This window comes from Ranitomeya imitator, chromosome 2 (assembly GCF_032444005.1).
Source record: "Ranitomeya imitator isolate aRanImi1 chromosome 2, aRanImi1.pri, whole genome shotgun sequence".
Classification (NCBI taxonomy): domain Eukaryota; kingdom Metazoa; phylum Chordata; class Amphibia; order Anura; family Dendrobatidae; genus Ranitomeya; species Ranitomeya imitator.
The window spans coordinates 134,784,231-134,802,265 of NC_091283.1; the positions used below are offsets into that span (position 1 = coordinate 134,784,231).

Consider the following 18,035-nt stretch of genomic DNA (forward strand, 5'->3'; position numbering starts at 1 on the left):
TGTTACTCTATAGATGGCACATACTAAGCTCAGTGATTGTCTGCAGCTGTAACATCACATACAGAGCGCATTATCACTGCTGCTGCCAATCGCTGGGCTCAGATGTAGATAGCATGAGCTACTGAGCTCAGTGATTGTCTGCAGTGGTGATGTGCGCTATATACCCGATGTCACTGCTGCAGCCAATCAACAAGATAAAAAAGAGCAGGGACAACGCTTGACCCCGAGTTATCGTATAAGTCCGAAACCATAAATAGATAAAAACTAAAACCAGCTACCCCATGTGATCTTATAAGACCCCCGGCTGTGCTGTGCATGGTGTGATGCAAAACTGAGAGAAAACAGCGCAATTTCTGCTGTTCTCACCAACACATCACAACATGGAAGCTGCAGCCGATACCGGGTGAGAATCATTCCCGGTGTGTGACGGTTCAGTCTCCGAGCAGATAGTCACCGCCGCACAGACAAGCTCTGCCCCCCGCGCCTGCTCCGGCCCCTGCACTCGGGGATACGACAGAAGATAGCCACGCATGCGCACACTGACTTGGAAGCTTCTGTCTAGGAGAACGCGCAGCGGTACGTATTGCGCATGTGCTGTGTGGGTTCTGGGCCGGGTGTGTCGGTCCCGCTGTCTATTGGTTCTGGTTTCCGGTCAGTATGTCGGACGCCTCGGTGGCGGATACCCGCCGTCTAAACTCCAAACCTCAGGATCTGACAGACGCGTACGGTCCGCCCAGCAACTTCCTGGAGATTGACATCTTCAACCCACAGACAGTGGGAGTGGGACGAAACCGGTATACGGTGTACGAGGTCCGCATGAGGGTGAGTGCTGCGCCGTGTGCTCCCGCAGTCACCGGGGGCTCTGCCCATGTGCTCTGCAGGGTGTCACCACACAAGGGTGCCCATACCACCTGCTGAGGGGCACACACCAGCCTGTCACCCAAGGAGCTGCCAGCCGGGTCATGGCGCACAGTGTGGGTGTATGTGCGTTCATGTGTGTGCCCCTTGGTCTGTGCCCGGGTGCGTGTGTGTGCCCCTTGGTTCTGGTGCGTGCGTGTGTGCCCCTTGGTCTGTGCCCGGGTGCGTGTGTGTGCCCCTTGGTCTGTGCATGTGCCCGGGTGCGTGTGCCCGGGTGTGTATGTACCCCTTGGTCCGTGCATGTACCCCTTGGTCCGTGCGTGTGCGTGCGCCCCTTGGTCCGTGTCCGGGTGCATGTGCCCCTTGGTGTGTGCGTGTGCCCGGGTGCAGAAAACGTCTTTGAATTAAAAAATATATACCGTATGTACTTTTTGCCATTTCCCGTCTTGTGGCTGAAAAAGTAATAATAATTATGAACCCTGGAGGCCGCAGTGGTCACACACCCACCAGCCAGACGCCTGAGGTGAGAATATCCCACACCTGCGTATACGGCAGCATGCCCGCACTGAAATACATGGCGTTCCCTGTAATCATGATCGGCTCTTCTATGGGGCCTATGGTCGGTCGTAGGCGCTCACTGGATGTCGGCTTCTTGTGTGTGACCAGTTGCCCGGATAGAAGCCGCTGGTGTGAAAGGTGCAGAATTCCCCAGAAGCCTTCTGTTCTCCTCCGAAAATGCTGCTGCCCGAGGAGTGTGACAGACGCCTTCTCCTCTCTCCCCATGGAAACTGCACACTCATATGAAACAAACTGTGCATGTGTATCTGGAGGGGTGTCAGGGGGAACAGCTATTGAAGCTGCCCAAATGCTTATTCCCATCTTATCAAGTTGTGACCCCCCCAATCCTGACCATAGGGCTCTGAACCTCCATTCATTGTCTATGGGACTGAGAGATATAGCTGGATGGTGGTCTGTGGGATGGCCAGAGATCAAAATGACAGGAGCATTTCCGTGCTCTGGTGTCAGACTAGTGAGGGGCCCAGTGATAATTATGTGATAACTTTTTAGGGATAACCCTTTAATCATAACTTACAGGGAAATTACTTACGGTTATGAATTGCAGCTCACTAGATGCTTCTCATACAGAAACTAAGACATTTCTTAGTTCTTACCAGTACCCTCAGTACTTAAAAGGGAGCCTGTCATCAGGTTTCCTGCCAACTACTGACACTGCTCTGTGTTACCTAAAAGGGTTGTCTCATGTTCATTAATGGTTAAAATTACAAAGTGCTTGTAGAAACAAGTAACTGCACTTCCTACCGTCCTCGAGTGGAAGAAGGCTTTACTAATTCCATAGTTTACAGATTGACAGTTCAGGCCACCTAGGTGACAATCTTCAGAAGCGCACCACCCATTGTCAAGTAGTCAGAAGAGCAGTGTGCGCCTAAAGAACGAAAATGGGCACACCCTTATAATGGGGATTTTTCCCCGGCAGTCCCCCAAACCTGCCCAAATGATCTTTGAACATCACTCTTGCAGTGTGTTAATGAGTGCCGAGAGGTCCTGGTGGGCTGGTATGGACTATCCTCGCACCTGACCTCTGCTTTTGATTGATGGGATGATGTTTTCATAAAGTAAAGGACTGGGTTAGTATGTTCGCCTATATCGTTAGTGTACCCGCACATCGGACCCCTTGGTTTTATCTAATGTGAAGTGATAGCAGTCTTCAAAATTTGTTCCTGTGGGTATGCTGGGCCTCAGGGAAAGGATCATTAGTTTAGAACTTGAACACCTGATAAGTTATCATTTGGGAAATTTTAGACAACGTTATAAATTAAACCAAGTTCAGACCACAATTATCAGACTGGCCGTCGTGTCTCACAATTCGAGCGTGACAAGTGCATAGAAATATATGAAGCTTTCTCGCTCAGCTCGGGAGACTTGCCGACCAGTCCGTGCATTGGGGTCCGATTTATACGGTCGTCTGACTGCACCCTTTCAATGTACAGTACAGAGCAAAAGTTTGGACACAGCTTCTCATTTAAAGATTTTTCTGTATTTTCATGACTAAGAAAATTGTAAATTCACACTGAAGGCATCAAAACTATGAATTAACGCATGTGGAATTATATACTTAATAAAAAAGTGTGAAACAACTGAAAATATGTCTTATATTCTAGGTTCTTCAAAGTAGCAACCTTTTGCTTTGATGACTGCTTTGCACACTCTTGGCATTCTCTTGATGAGCTTGAAGAGGTAGTCACCGGAAATGGTTTTCACTTCACAGGTGTGCCCTGTCAGGTTTAATAAGTGGGATTTCTTGCCTTATGAATGGGGTTGGGACCATCAGTTGTGTTGTGCAGAAGTCTGGTGAATACTCAGCTGACAGTCCTACTGAATAGACGGCTAGCTGCTTTTTCTTGCCATAATACAAATTCTAAGTAAAAAAAAGAGTGGCCATCTTTACTTTAAGAAATTAAGGTTAGTCAGTCAGAAAAATTGGGGACACTTTCAAAGTTTTCCCAAGTGCAGTTGCAAAAACCATCAAGCGCTACAAAGAAACTGGCTCACGTGAGGACTGCCCCAGGAAAGGAAGACCAAGAGTCACCTCTGCTTCTGAAGATAAGTTTATTCGAGTCACCAGCCTCAGAAATCGCAGGTTAACAGCAGCTCAGATTAGAAACCAGGTCAATGCCACACAGAGTTCTAGCAGCAGACACATCTCTACAACAACTGTTAAGAGGAGACTTTGTGCAGCAGGCCTTCATGGTAAAATAGCTGCTAGGAAACCACTGCTAAGGACAGGTTACAAGCAGAAGAGATTTGTTTGGGCTCAAGATCACAAGGAATGGACATTAGACCAGTGGAAATCTGTGCTTTTGTCTGATGAGTCCAAATTTGAGATCTTTGCTTCCAACCACCGTGTCTTTGTGCGACACAGAAAAGGTGAACGGATGGACTCTACATGTCTGGTTCCCACCGTGAAGCATGGAGGAGGAGGTGTGATGGTTTGGGGGTGCTTTGCAGGTGACACTGTTGGAGATTTATTCTAAAAAATTGAAGGCATACTGAACCAGCATGGCTACCACAGCATCTTGCAGCGGCATGCTATTCCATCCGGTTTGCGTTTAGTTGGACCATCATTTATTTTTCAACAGGACAATGACCCCAAACACATCTCCAGGCTGTGTAAGGGCTATTTGACCAAAAAGGAGAGTGATGGGGTGCTACGCCAGATGACCTGGCCTCCACAGTCACCAGACCTGAACTCAATCGAGATGGTTTGGGGTGAGCTGGACCGCAGAGTGAAGGCAAAAGGGCCAACAAGTGCTAAGCATCTCTGGGAACTCCTTCAAGATTGTTGGAAGACCATTCCCGGTGACTACCTCTTGAAGCTCATCAAGAGAATGCCAAGAGTGTGCAAAACAGTCATCAAAGCAAAAGGTGGCCACTTTGAAGAACCTAGAATATAAGACGTATTTTCAGTTGTTTCACACTTTTTTGTTAAGTATATAATTCCACATGTGTTAATTCATAGCTTTGATGCCTTCAGTGTGAATGTACAATTTTCATAGTCATGAAAATGCAGAAAAATCTTTAAATGAGGTGTGTCCAAAGTTTTGGTCTGTACTGTGTGTATGTAAGATATATATATATATATATATATAATTTTTTTTTTTTTTTTTTTTTAATTTTTTATACAGCGCTAGATAGCAGAAAAGCCGGGGTAATTCAATTGTCGGCTTTTGCTATCTCCTTATCAAACTCGGCAGGATATGAGACATGGTTTACATACAGTAAACCATTTCATATCCCTTTTTTTTTTTTTTCATATTCCTCACTACTAATGTTAGAAGTGTCTGTGTGGAAAATTTGGGAGTTCTAGGTGTTAAAATAAAGGGTTAAATCACGGAAAAAACTGGCGTGGGCTCCCGCTCAATTTTCTCCGCCAGAGTGGGAAAGCCAGTGACTGAGGGCAGATATTAATAGCCTAGAGAGGGACCATGGTTATTGCCGCCCTTCCCCCCCCTTCGGCTAAAAACATCTGCCCCCAGCCACCTCAGAAAAGGCACATCTGTAAGATGCACCTATTCTGGCACTTGGCCTCTCTCTTCCCGCTCCCCTGTAGCGGTGGAATATGGGGTAATAAGGGGTTAATGTCACCTTGCTAATGTAAGGTGACATTAAGCCTGGTTAATAATGGAGAGGTGTCAATAAGAAATCTATCCATTATTATTCCAATATTAATAAAGTGTTAAAGAAACACACACACATTAGCAACAAGTGTTTTCCTGGCAGATTCTCCCTGCCCTACTCCTCTGTACTGACAGTTCTCTCACACTCTAGTTATGGCCAAAAGTGTTGGCACTCTTGAAATTGCTTCAGAAAATGAAGTATTTCTCTCAGAAAATTATTGCAATTACACATGTTTTGTTATATGGTTATTTCCTTTGTGTATACCGGAACAACACAAAATCAGAGGCAAATTGGACATTCATTTCACACAAAATCTCAAAATTGGGCACTTTTCCAGAATTGTGGGTAAACAATTTTGTTTCAAGCATGTGATTCTCTTTCAAAATGTTAATAAAGTTTTTGACATGACAAGATATTAATATTATTTATTAGGCTATGTTCACACCTAGGAATGGGGCTGCGGGTTCTCCCGTGGGTTTTCCCGCAGCGGATTTGATAAATCTGCAGGGCAAACTCGCTGCGGTTATCCCTGCAGATTTATCGCGGTTTGTGTTGCGGGTTCCGCTGCGAGATTTACTCCTACTATTGATGCCGCATATGCAGCATCAATAGTAATGTTAAAAATAATGATATACTCGCCCTCTGACGTCCCGATCTCCTCGGCGCTGCAGGCGGCGGTCCGGTTCCAAAGATGCTGTGCAAGAAGGACCTTCGTGACGTCACGGTCATATGACCGCGACGTCACCGCAGGTCCTGGTCGCATAGCAAACCTGAGACCGGACGGCCGCGTGCAGCGCTGAGGAGATCGGGACGTCAGAGGGTGAGTATATCATTATTTTTTATTTTAATTCTTTTTTTTTTTTTACACAAATATGGTTCCCGGGGCCTGGAGGAGAGTCAGGCTTGTCAGAAGAGGTAGGGTTTCAGGTTCCTTTTAAAGGTTTCCACGGTAGACGAGAGTTTGACATGCTGGGGTGGAGAGTCACAGAATAGGGGGGGAATGCATGGGAGAAAACTTGTATGCGATTGTGGGAAGAGGAGATGAGAGGAGGAGAAAAGGAGATCTTGTGGTGATCGGAGGATGCGTGCAGGTAAGTGCCAAGAAACGAGGTCATAACTGTATGGAGGAGAGGTTGTGGATGGCTTTGTATGTCATGGTTAGGGTTTTGAACTGGAGTCTCAGGGAAATGGGGAGCCATTGCAGGGATTGACACAAAGGAGAGACCAGGGAATAGCGGGGGGACAGGTGGATGAGTTGGGCAGCGGAGTTTAGGATAGATTGAAGGGGTGTGAGAGTGTTAGAAGGAAGGCCACAAAGCACGATGTTGCAGTAGTTGAGTCGGGACATGATGAGGACATGCACTAGTGTCTTTGCAGATTCTTGGTTAAGGAATGTGCGGATCTGGGAAATATTTTTGAGTTGATGTCAGAAGAAAGTGGAAAAGGCTTGTATATGTGGTTTCAAGGATAGATAAGAGTCAAGGGTTACCCCGAAGCAGTGAACATGCGGGACTTGGCAGAGTGAGCAGCCGTTGACTTTGATGAATAGGTCTGTTGGGGGGTTGAATGAGACGGGGAAAGATGATGAATTGTTTTATCCATGTTCTCTAGCTCCAAAGTTTTTTTTTTTTCATTTTCACAGTGAATAATAGAATGAAATGCACCCCACAATTTGTTACTCTATTTCTCCTGAGCACAGCAATACTCTTTTTGGGGTTGTTCATCGCTGTTTGGGTGCACAGTACGGCTCAGAAGAGAAATCCAGCTATAAGGCTTTTGGAGTTCAAATTTTACTAGAATAATTTGCTGTCACCATTTTACATGTGCATAGACTTTGAGGTACCTTCTTCCCATAACCGCATCCAAGACTTCTCCCGTGCTTCCCCCATACTCTGGAACTCTCTACCCCAACACATCAGACTCGCACCTACCATAGAAACCTTCAAAAAGAACCTGAAGACTCATCTCTTCCGACAAGCCTACAGCCTGCAGTGATCCTCAACCTACTGAACAGCCGCACAGCCAGCTCTTCCCTCTCCTAGTGTATCCTCACCCACCCCCTGCAGACTGTGAGCCCTCGCGGGCAGGGTCCTCCCTCCTTATGTACTCGTGTGCCTTGTTATCTGCTCATGTTTAATGTATTTGTCTATATTTGCCCCGTATTCACATGTAAAGCGCCATGGAATAAATGGCGCTATAAAAATGTATAATAATAATAAAATAATAAGTGACCCCATTTGGGAAACTACTCCCTTCATGGAATTTACCTAGGGCTGAAGTGAGCACTTTGACCCTACGTGTGAAAATGAAAAGTTATATTCTTAAATAATATTTTATTTGTTTTTTTTTAATTTTCCCAACTGGTAATATGAGGAAATTTACCCCACAATTTATTGCACAGTTTCTACCTAGTATGACACTACCCTTCCTATATGTGGTCATACTCTGTGGTTTAGGCACACAGCAGAACTCGGGCTTAAAGAATCACGTTTGACTTTAGGAGGGCAAATATTGTTGGATTGGCTTTCTTGCACCATATTGCTTTTGAAGATCTCCTAAAGTACCAATATAGTGTAAGCCCACTCGATAAATGTCCACTTTTCGGAAACTAAACCCCATAAGGAACTCGTGTAGTGATGGTGGTGAGTATTGTTACTCCACAGGTGTCTGAAAGATTCCTTTACCTTTGGACTATGATAATGAAATATTCCACTTGTTAATATGCTATATATATGTCCCCAATTCGGCCTGCAAGACAAGAAAAAGTCCTTTTAATATACTCTCCTGCAGGGCAGTCCGGTCCGATGGGTGTCGCAGTCTTGGTCCAGTGCCTCACTTCTTCTTGTGATGCCGTCCTCTCTTCTGCTTTGTGTGGACGATGCGTTTTACATCATCCACATAGTGTCCTGGCATTGTGCTCCTGTTTAGAGCACTTAGTGCTCATGTGTCGGGGCTCTTTCACCTTTTCCTGCACATGCGCACTGAAGTACTTTGCTCTTCCCTTGTCAGGGTGTAGATGATGTAGGACTAGTGATGAGCGAGTATACTCGTTGCTCGGGTTTTCCCGAGCACGCTCGGGTGGTCTCCGAGTATTTGTGAGTGCTCGGAGATTTAGTTTTTGTTGATGCAGCTGCATGATTTACGGCTGCTAGACAGCTTGAATACATGTGGGGATTCCCTAGCAACCAGGCAACCCCCACATTTACTCAGGCTGGCTAGCAGCCGTAAATCATGCAGCTGTGTCGGCAAAAACGAAATCTCCAAGCACTCACAAATACTTGGAGACCACCCGAGCGTGCTCGGGAAAACCCGAGCAACGAGTATACTCGCTCATCACTACTTTGACGCATCATCCACACGAAGCAGAAGAGAGGAGGATGACACCGGACCAAGACCAGCCATGCCCATTTGACCACCCCGTAGGCGAGTATAATAGACTAGATGGTGGCCCAATTCTAACGCATCGGGTATTCTAGAATATGCATGTCCACGTAGTATATTGCCCAGCCACGTAGTATATTGCCCAGCCACGTAGTATATTGCCCAGCCACGTAGTATATTGCCCAGCACAGAGCCACGTAGTATATTGCCCAGCACAGAGCCACGTAGTATAGAGACTTAAAAAAAATAAATAAACATATACTCACCTTCCAAAGGCCCGTTGGAAGTCCTGCTATACTTGCCATCCGCCGCCTTTCTCGCTCCTCGCCATGCTCCCGGGATTGCTCCATTGCAAGCCGTAGCTTCCGGCTGGTGTGAGCAGGACCTATGATGACGTCGCGGTCACATGACCGTGACGTCACGGCAGGTCCTTGTCGCACACCAGTGCTGGGACGGGAGCGGAAGCTGCCGCTTGTAATGGAGCGATCCCGGGAGCGTGGCGAGGAGCGAGAAAGGCGGCGGAGGGTGAGTATAGCAGGTTTTTTTTTTTTTTTTTTTAATTATTTTTAACATGACCTATTTTTACTATTGATGCTGCATAGGCAGCATCAATAGTAAATAGTTGGGGTCACACAGGGTTAATAGCAGCGGTAACGGAGTGCGTTACACCGCGGGCCGTTACCGCTGCCATTAACCCTGTGTGAGCGGTGAGTGGAGGGGATTATGGAGCGGGCGCCGGGCAGTGAGTGCAGGGGAGTAGGAGAGGGACTAATCGGACTGTGCCCGTCGCTGATTGGTCGCGGCAGCCATGACAGGCAGCTGCTGAGACCAATCAGCGAATGAATAACCGTGACAGAAGGACAGACAGGCGGAAGTGACCCTTAGACAATTATACATATAGATAGAAGGTGTTTTTCTTTTGTTGCAGGCTGTATTGGGGGCATATATACAGCATATTAGAATGCTGTATGGTGGTGAAAGGTGGTCTTATCTCATATGGGACAAATCTGGTGACAGGTTCCTAAAACAATCAACACCCGAAAAGTCATGTGGAAAAGTGGGCTATATTTATTCATCTATATCCATGCAGAGATTTGGGTAGGGTACCTCAGTTTTCTCTGATTGTCAGAGCGCTGGTTATTTTGTGACTTTTTTTATTCGTGGAAAACATGGCATCTGGGTCCTGAGATGTGGATTTGTGGATTTTATTTGGACGCAGCACTGCTTTCCTTCCATTTAGCATTTCTTTGTGTCACCTGCCATTTTATGCCGGATGTTATATTACTGCCATTTCTCTATTTGGGATATTTGATCCATATTTACACTTATGATAGGTGTTTTCTGGGCTGTTCGATGACTCTATTACTATTTCTTTATTCTTCACTAGACAAATCTTCCAATCTTTAAGCTGAAGGACTCCACAGTTAGAAGGAGGTACAGTGACTTCGAGTGGCTGAAGAATGAACTGGAGAGAGACAGTAAGGTGAGCCATACAGAGAAATTACATAATTTGGGTGAACATTGAGTCCCCGGTAAAGTTCCTGAACATACAATCACTTTCTATATAACATGTATAAAGCACTAGAAACATATTATTAAAATGTAATTGTGTGATTAATCATTCCTATAGATTGTGGTACCGCCGTTGCCAGGGAAAGCACTGAAGAGACAGCTTCCGTTCCGAGGGGATGAGGGCATTTTTGAAGAGTCCTTCATTGAAGAGCGACGGCAAGGACTAGAGCAGTTTATTAATAAGTAAGATAAATTTCAGTATGTGTTTAGTTCTGTCACTATACCAAAGCCACCGTGTTGCGTCCTCAGACTAATATTGGTTAAAATGTCTTACTGTTTGCGTCTACAGCATCTGCGCAGATCACGTTCTTTCCATATATACAAGAAAGAAATAATAGCTTTTTAGTCGATCTCTTAATAAAATTCTGCAAAGAAGGGGCAATCTGTCGTCTCCCCAAGGGCAGCATAAAGTAGTGTCAGACACACTGTGGATGTATGGGCTGTCGTTTTGGAGAAACCGGAGTTTTAGTTATTGCATGATATCACTAAGCGGTGGATGGACGATGGGAGTCTGCATCAAACGAATACATCGTATTCCTGCTTCAGAGTGCTGGCACAAAGTTTTCCAGAACTACACACATTAACACAGTGACATTAGCAAGTGTATCACTACTTAGTGCTGCCGTCGGAGAGGACACCATAAAGGGACTGATGGGTTCTCTTTACATTTCTGTATCTTGTAATAAGTTTGTGACATAAGCAATTTCTTCTTTTACAGGATCGCTGGACATCCCCTTGCTCAGAATGAGCGTTGTCTGCATATGTTCCTGCAGGATGAAACAATTGATAGAAATTACGTGCCAGGCAAAGTACGCCAGTGAGAAATCTAGGCACGTCCATCTCCTCCTCGCTCCTCACGCACCATTGCCTGCTAAATTACATTTATTTTTACACTAAGTCTCCAATTGTCCCCTCTTTTCAAGACCCCCATGCTGCCCTTTATGAGGCTATCCTGTGTTTTTACCTGTTTATATCACTGTCATCTTCTTTAAATCATATTCTGAGTAAACTCACGTTCATTTCCATCCTCTCCCTTGCCTGGAGTTGGGGAGATGTCCAATTTGACCCCTATCCTCTTTGTTGTTAGCTCTGAAACATACAAGCTTTACTGATAGATCCTTTTCCATCCAAGCATTATTCTCTCAGCTTCAGAAGACCCACCATCAGACTACTTCTGGTTTGAGTGAATATTCATACATGCCCTGGAGTGCTATTTCAAGTGGAAAACTTTTTTCTCTTCCCTTTTACGAATTACACGACTGTCCGATCTTTTAATACAGTCTGTAACGTATGTCCCAGGTCTCGGAGTGATCAGGCAAGTGTGCACACCCTGCCCACCCTGATTATCACCACAAGCGTGCTGTATATTCAACGCTCAAAGTACAGACATCAGATAAAGTCTAGGCGTCTATCTGCTGCACAACACGGCAAAAATGTGTATTGTCTGATATGTCAGTGGTTATAACAGATCACACCCCTCCGGCTGAATCCAGTTCGTTTTCAGAAATTGACTATTGTAAGAGAAGAATAAATACTGGCATTGAAGAGCATTTGTGAAAGATTTGGATCTACTGGCGAAGATCTGTTTGGTTTCCGGGAGCCCCATGACACTGACGCTTCTGCGTTATTGAGCTGCAGTATTGTGTTCCGACTGTTTCCGGGGAATATATACATTATCAGGTGTCATTATACAGTACGGGAGTACCTATTTACATGCCAGTCCTGGTTAAAGATGGCATCATCTACCAACCTTTCATTGCTTAGCCATGTTTGTAGGGAGATGTAGGGAAGGGACAGCGTATTTATTAATGATCAGCTTTGGAGGTGGAGGTCATGGTGGCTCTTGGTTAAATGTTAAATTCGAGGTGTCATAGCTGATACTGTGACCTCCTGCATGTGCTGACCAGTTATAACACTCAGACCTGGGCTTATAAGCAACTATGCTGCCTGTGTCCTTGTGCTGGAGACCATGTCTGTGTATATAAATATCTATATCTGATATCTTGGCTGTGAGTTGTCACTGCTTCTACTGTTTTTACTTATCGTCGACGTATACATGATAAATATTTCATGCCACTATTTTGTGCGCCATTGTGCAATTTATGTTTTGCATCCCCCTCAAGGGTTTTGGTATTCTCTATAAAGAAGTGTGCACTTGTCAAGCACTTATAGCATAACATTAAGATATGCCCTACATTCTTCACATGGGAATACACTTTGAAATATACTTTACAATATTAGGGTAGGTTCACACAAGCGTATAAAAAAAAAATACCATAGTTCAGAGTTTCATCCAGAAAAGTGGGACATTTTTATTCACACTTGTCATTTGTGTACAATCTGTCTTTTTTTTTTTTTTTTACAGCAGATATTAATCATTTACAAGACCACTCGGTGTCCTGTGTTACAGAATTGAAATGTATTCTTAAAAATTGGGTTCTATACTGTGGCTCCGTACGGTATCTGATTTTTTTTTTTTTTTTAACTCATAGACTTAAATGGGTAAGTCTCAGCCAATTTATTGAAGAAACTAGTTCATACTGTGACTTTTCACACGCAGATTGTTGGTGGGGAAAAAAAGTGATCTGCACTGCCCCATTGTATACCATTGATGTGGGTGCTGTCCACTTTTTTTTTTTTTTTTCCCCAGATAGCACTTGAACCGAAAAACAGTCGTGTGAACAAGCACTTTTAGAGAGACTTGTTGCTTCGACCGGAAGTGCCGATGGCGCATGTTCATCCGTGCTACCAACATTTCTAAGGCCAGTAGCCATCCAGTGAGGTCCTCTTATGCATTGCCCTCTTAATTCTACTTGGAGGCCATAATACAGTCTGTACGGATTACCAAATGATGAAACCAAATCATTTTTAGTTCTGGTTTTGGAGAAAAACTTTTTCTGCTCAAGGAACATGCAAGTCTGAGCCTCATTTACTGATTTTTGCAAGTATTCAACCAATAGATATTTCTGTGGCTATTAAAACTAGGCTTTATTTTTAGTATACATCTTAATATACCACTAGTCAAATAAAAAGTGACTATCACTAGTCAGGGCCTTTTTTTATTTAAGGAAAAAGTGGGTAGGCTCTGGAGAGTTTTCTAAACGCCTATTAATAAGTGGTCACACGTGTCCCCAATGGGCCCCTAATGGACCTGACTGTCAAGCAAAAGTCGGGTCTGAACTTCCTTGTGAAATCTTTGCATGGAGAGCAGGATCCTACAACCCTCCAAAATCCCTCCCAACTGTGATGGTGAGTTCCTTATGCTTTTCACAAATCCAAGACTGCACTCTTTACCAAGCTGCTGTTTGGAATGATGCCATTCATTTTGCCATACAATGCACTGAAAAATGTGAAAAAAATGCAATTTCACCATTGTCTTTTGTCTTTACTGCATTTATTGTGCGGTAAAAATGACTCGGACATGTGATTGTGCAGGTCAGTCTGATTTCAGCAGTACCAAATCTGCATCAATCATTTTTTTTCTTCGTTTACTTATGTGATAAAAAAATTCAGAATATTGTTAAAAAAAAGTTGTTGTTTTTCTCCAGCTGATGAGGCTGAGTGAGGTTTTTTTTTGCATGGTGTATTGATTGTTTTTATAGAGATCAATTTTATGTGCATGGAATACTTTTGCTTATTTAATATTTTACAGAGGTGCTGTGTCCAAGCAAATGCAATTCTATAGTTCTGATTTTTTATTTTTATTGTTTACCATAGAGGTTAAACTATTCCAAATATTGATAGATTGGTCTTTTAAGAATGCAGCAATGGCAAATGGAATTTTTTTCTGATATTTTTAATGGGAGAGAAGAGGGGGGGGGATTTTATTTTTTGAGATTTCTTTAGTTTAGTTGCTGGACTTCACAAGAGTATGGAGATGATTGCCAATGGGGGATTTAGCACATTCCCAGATGCCATTGTGATGCATCGGTCTTCTGCGTTTGCATTGGAGCCGATGCACATAAGAACAAGCGCGCATTGTATCTAAATGCAGCTGACAGTGGTATTTAAATGGTTAACTGCCAAGATCGGCGCTCAGCTCTGGTCGCAGCTGTTAAGACAGATGTTAACTAATGTATCTGGCATCAGCTGCATGTGGAGGGAGTTCGGCTTCGAAGCCCACTCAATAAGTGAACCCCTTCAAAGAAGAATGTTAATTCATATCCTAATGTGGGAAGGTGTAAAATAAAATCTGCAGCTCCAAACTGGTGATGGGTACTCTAAATACCAAGCAAATGCATCATCCTGCCCAAAAAAATCACAGAACAGAGCAGCTGTGCTTACCAACACCAGGTTACAATACTAATGGCACTATAGGATGCAGCAGACCCCCATGATAAAGGTGGGGGGCAGCACAGATGTAAAATACTGATGAAACAACCACTCGTGTACTGACCGTTCATGGAGGGAGTGGGCACCTAGTGTTATAAATGTACACAAAAAGGCATGTGTAGGTTGCCAGCCACAGAGATGTAGTGCACAGTGTCTGGCTTGCAGCCTATTAGTGATGCACAACAGGGGCACCGCCCAACAATTGCCCATGTAAGTTCACCTCTCGTAGACCAACACTAAAGGGTCCGGGTGCATCCTATAGTAAAATGAAAAAATGTGCAACAAAAAAAATGTATCAGGTATTGGTCAATATTGTGGCAAAAATTCGCAAGCTCGCAACCCACGTCAAGGGTCCTCATTGTCTTGCAAGGCCATTTTTGAAACTGCTTGCAGTGAGCAACAGAGTAAAACCGCTGAGCAGAGATAGATGATTGGTGATGATCAAACGTGCTCTGATAATGCCTTAGGCCTCTTTCACACTTCCATCTTTTTCCTCCCGTCGAAATTTGTCGAGTTTTAAAAAAACAGGATCCTGCAAATTTTTGTGCAGGATCCTGTTTTTTCCCATAGACTTGTATTGTGCACTGGATCTGCCAGAAAATAGCGATCCGTTGTCTGGAAAAAAGTTCAATGAAACTTTTTTGTCAGCGTCGGAGAAACGTGCAACGACGCATCCTGCGGCATACGTCGTTGGTTATAATGGCAGCCTATGGCCGCAGGATGCGTCGTTTCCTGTGAAAAGCAGGAATCCAGTGATGTATTGCGTTTTTCTCTAGTCACCTTCCACGACAGCATAGGAGTTGTCTCCATGCCCTAATGGGGGACAGGAAGCACAAGAGGTTAAAAGACCCTCCCACCTCCTAAACCTCAGTGTCTTTCCTGTCCCCCATGGGGCACGGAGAGGTTATTTGGTATGCTGTGTGGCCGGTGACTGCACTGTTACCTTGTTCTATATTAGCCGGGCAGCGGCGGTTGGGTTCCTCCGCATTTAAGCTGCTCCCGTCTCCCTACTTTCAGTGATTCTGGGACCGGTCCTGATCCTCCTTCGGGGGTAAAGCGCATCAGTGACCCCCACTGGAGGCCTCCAGCAGCTCTCCGGCTTTCTCCTGCGCGCGCTGCTTGATTAACCCGTAAGTGACGTCTGAGCACTTCCAGGTTGTGCGTTCCGGCTGGAGCGCACTCACTGCCGGTTTTCGGCCATCTTGGCCTCGGGGGATCCGAGCGGCGTGCGGAGCACGCCGATCTAATCATGCCTGCTCAGGACCCATGGAGAAGGAGGGGGGAACACTTTCCGTCACTGGGGGAGGGTTTAAGGATATAAACCCTCCAGAAGACATCGTCAGGTAAGGATGATGGATGGTGTTCCTGCAAGCCCTGTGTCTGCAGAGCCCAGCGCTACCCCTGCCCCAGTAAGTGGTGTGTTAGGGGGTGGGTCCTAGGAAAGGCAAGCTAGTATAGCTCGTGTGTATCACTCCTCTCCCCTTTGTTTTGTAATAGGGAGTCAAGGCCACACACAAGCTCTCCAAATCTGCACCCAAGTGTGCCATCTGCCTCAAAAAACTCCCATCAAAATGGGATAAAAAGTTATGTTGTGAATGCACGGAATCAGTAATTAGGGCTGAGCATCCCTCCCTAATAGAAGAGAGAAAATCCGTAGTTAAAAATGAAATTCAATCATGTCTTACCAACCTTACACCTCCTACTACTGTTTCACTAACCCCAGGTCCTTCGGCTCCTAAGAAAAGAAAAATATATATCGAACCCTCTGATTCAGACTCAGACGGTTCTGTGAGTTCATCCTCATTCAAATGGCAAGAGTTTTCACTGAAAAGGCCTTCTGAAAAGAGGAAATATTTTTTTCTCTATGGAGTTCATGGAGGATCTAGTTTCCGCTGTGCGCAATACGATGGGGTTTGAGGAAAAAGAAGCCTCAGGTGCAGTACAAGATGATCTATTCGGTGGTCTGAAGGTAGAAAAACAGTTAGGTTTTCCTGTCCATGAAAACATACTGGGTATGATTTCTCAAGAGTGGGAGTCGCCAGAAAAGCGCCTAAATATTCTGTCCAAATTAAAAAATAGATTTTATTTGGAGAGTATGTCAATTGGGAAATCCCTAAAGTGGACGTACAGGTTGCTAGAGTTGCTAAGAGAACCTCTCTTCCCTTTGAAGACTCATCACAATTAAAAGACCCAATGGACAGAAAGGTGGAAAGCCTCTTAAGAAAATCTTGGGAATCTTCCGCCTCGTTACTTAAGACTAATATTGCCTCCACATGTGTGGCTCGGTCTGTCTATAGATGGATAGATCAGCTGGAAACCCACATATCCCAGGGAACCTCTAGAGGGCATCTGTTGGACTCTCTTCAATTATTAAGAGTTCTTCAGGATTCTTGGCTGACGCATCAGCTGAGTCGGTTCGTATAGCCGCTACACCAGTGACCCAGTCTAACTCTGCTAGAAGAGCCTTATGGCTGAAAATGTGGAATGGTGATGTTACATCCAAAATTAAACTCTGCTCCATCCCGTTTAAAGGTGGATGTGTTTGGCTCTGCCCTTGACGACATTTTGGAAAAGGTTACAGATAAAAAGACTCTTCCTGAGCAAAAAGTAACAAAAAAGCGTTTTTTTCGTCCCTCCTTTCCTCAGACTTCTGAAAGGGGAAAGGAAAAACGGGAAGATGGAGCTATGCTGAGGGGAGGGGGGAAAATATCCTGGTTCCCCAAAAACAACAGGCGGACAGTGACTCGGGCGCTGTAGGGGGGAGTTTATCAAGATTCCTTCACCAATGTACTCTAATATCAGAAAGCCATTGGGTGACAAACATTATCAGAGAAGGTCTATTGATAGAATTCCAGTCTCCTCTCCCTCAGGGCGTAAGAGTCACGTCTCTTCCCTCCCCGATTTCCCAGAATCTTTTAATATCATCAGGTCTTCAGAGTCTTGTGAAAGTGAATGTAATTTCCCCAGTGCCAGATCAAGAACTAGGGGAATGTCACTATTCCCATCTTTTCATAGTAAGGAAGCCCTCTGGAGATGCACGAATAATAATAAATCTGAAGGGTCTGAATCGTCACATTCTGTAGAGAAGATTGAAAATGGAATCAGTAAAGACGGCGATTCCACTGATAGGCCCACAATACGTGATGGTAACAATCGATCTAAAAGATGCCTATTTTCATATTCCCATCACAGAAAATACCTAAGATTTGCGGTTCTTCAAAATCAAAAGATAAAACATCAATACAATGTGCTTCCATTCGGGATATCGTCAGCTCCAAGAATATTTTCAAAGGTTATGGCAGAGACGGTGACATACATTCGCAAGCAGGGCATCTGTATAGTACCCTATCTAGACGACCTGCTAATCATAGCCCCATCTTCTCACATTCTAAAATCTCAGGTGCAAAATGTATTAGATATCCTCTGGTCATTGGAGTGGATTTCATATTAAAAATCAGCTCCAGCCCTCTATGATAAGAAAGTTCCTAGGAGTGGTCCTAAATTCCAAACTTCAAATGTCTTTTCTTCCGGAGGATCATCTCAGCAACCTGATATATTGAAATTCAGAGGAATGAAACGCCCTACCATACGAGAGGCAATGTCGGTTTTAGGCTCAATGACGGCCTGCATTCAGACTGTTCCCTGGGCCCAGGCACACTCCAGAATCCTACAAAATGACATAAAAAAAAATTGGA

General features: G+C 44.6%; 1 protein-coding gene across 1 annotated transcript; it reads left to right on the forward strand.

The window, feature by feature from the left end:
* The first annotated feature begins 561 nt into the window (after nucleotides 1-561).
* On the forward strand, nucleotides 562-12,007 carry SNX12 (sorting nexin 12). The gene is made up of 4 exons (XM_069747295.1): nucleotides 562-822; nucleotides 9,824-9,919; nucleotides 10,067-10,191; nucleotides 10,727-12,007. Exons 1-4 carry the CDS (start codon nucleotides 658-660, stop codon nucleotides 10,827-10,829), a joined length of 489 nt encoding a protein of 162 aa, XP_069603396.1. The 5' UTR covers nucleotides 562-657; the 3' UTR covers nucleotides 10,830-12,007.
* The last annotated feature ends 6,028 nt before the right edge of the window (nucleotides 12,008-18,035 follow it).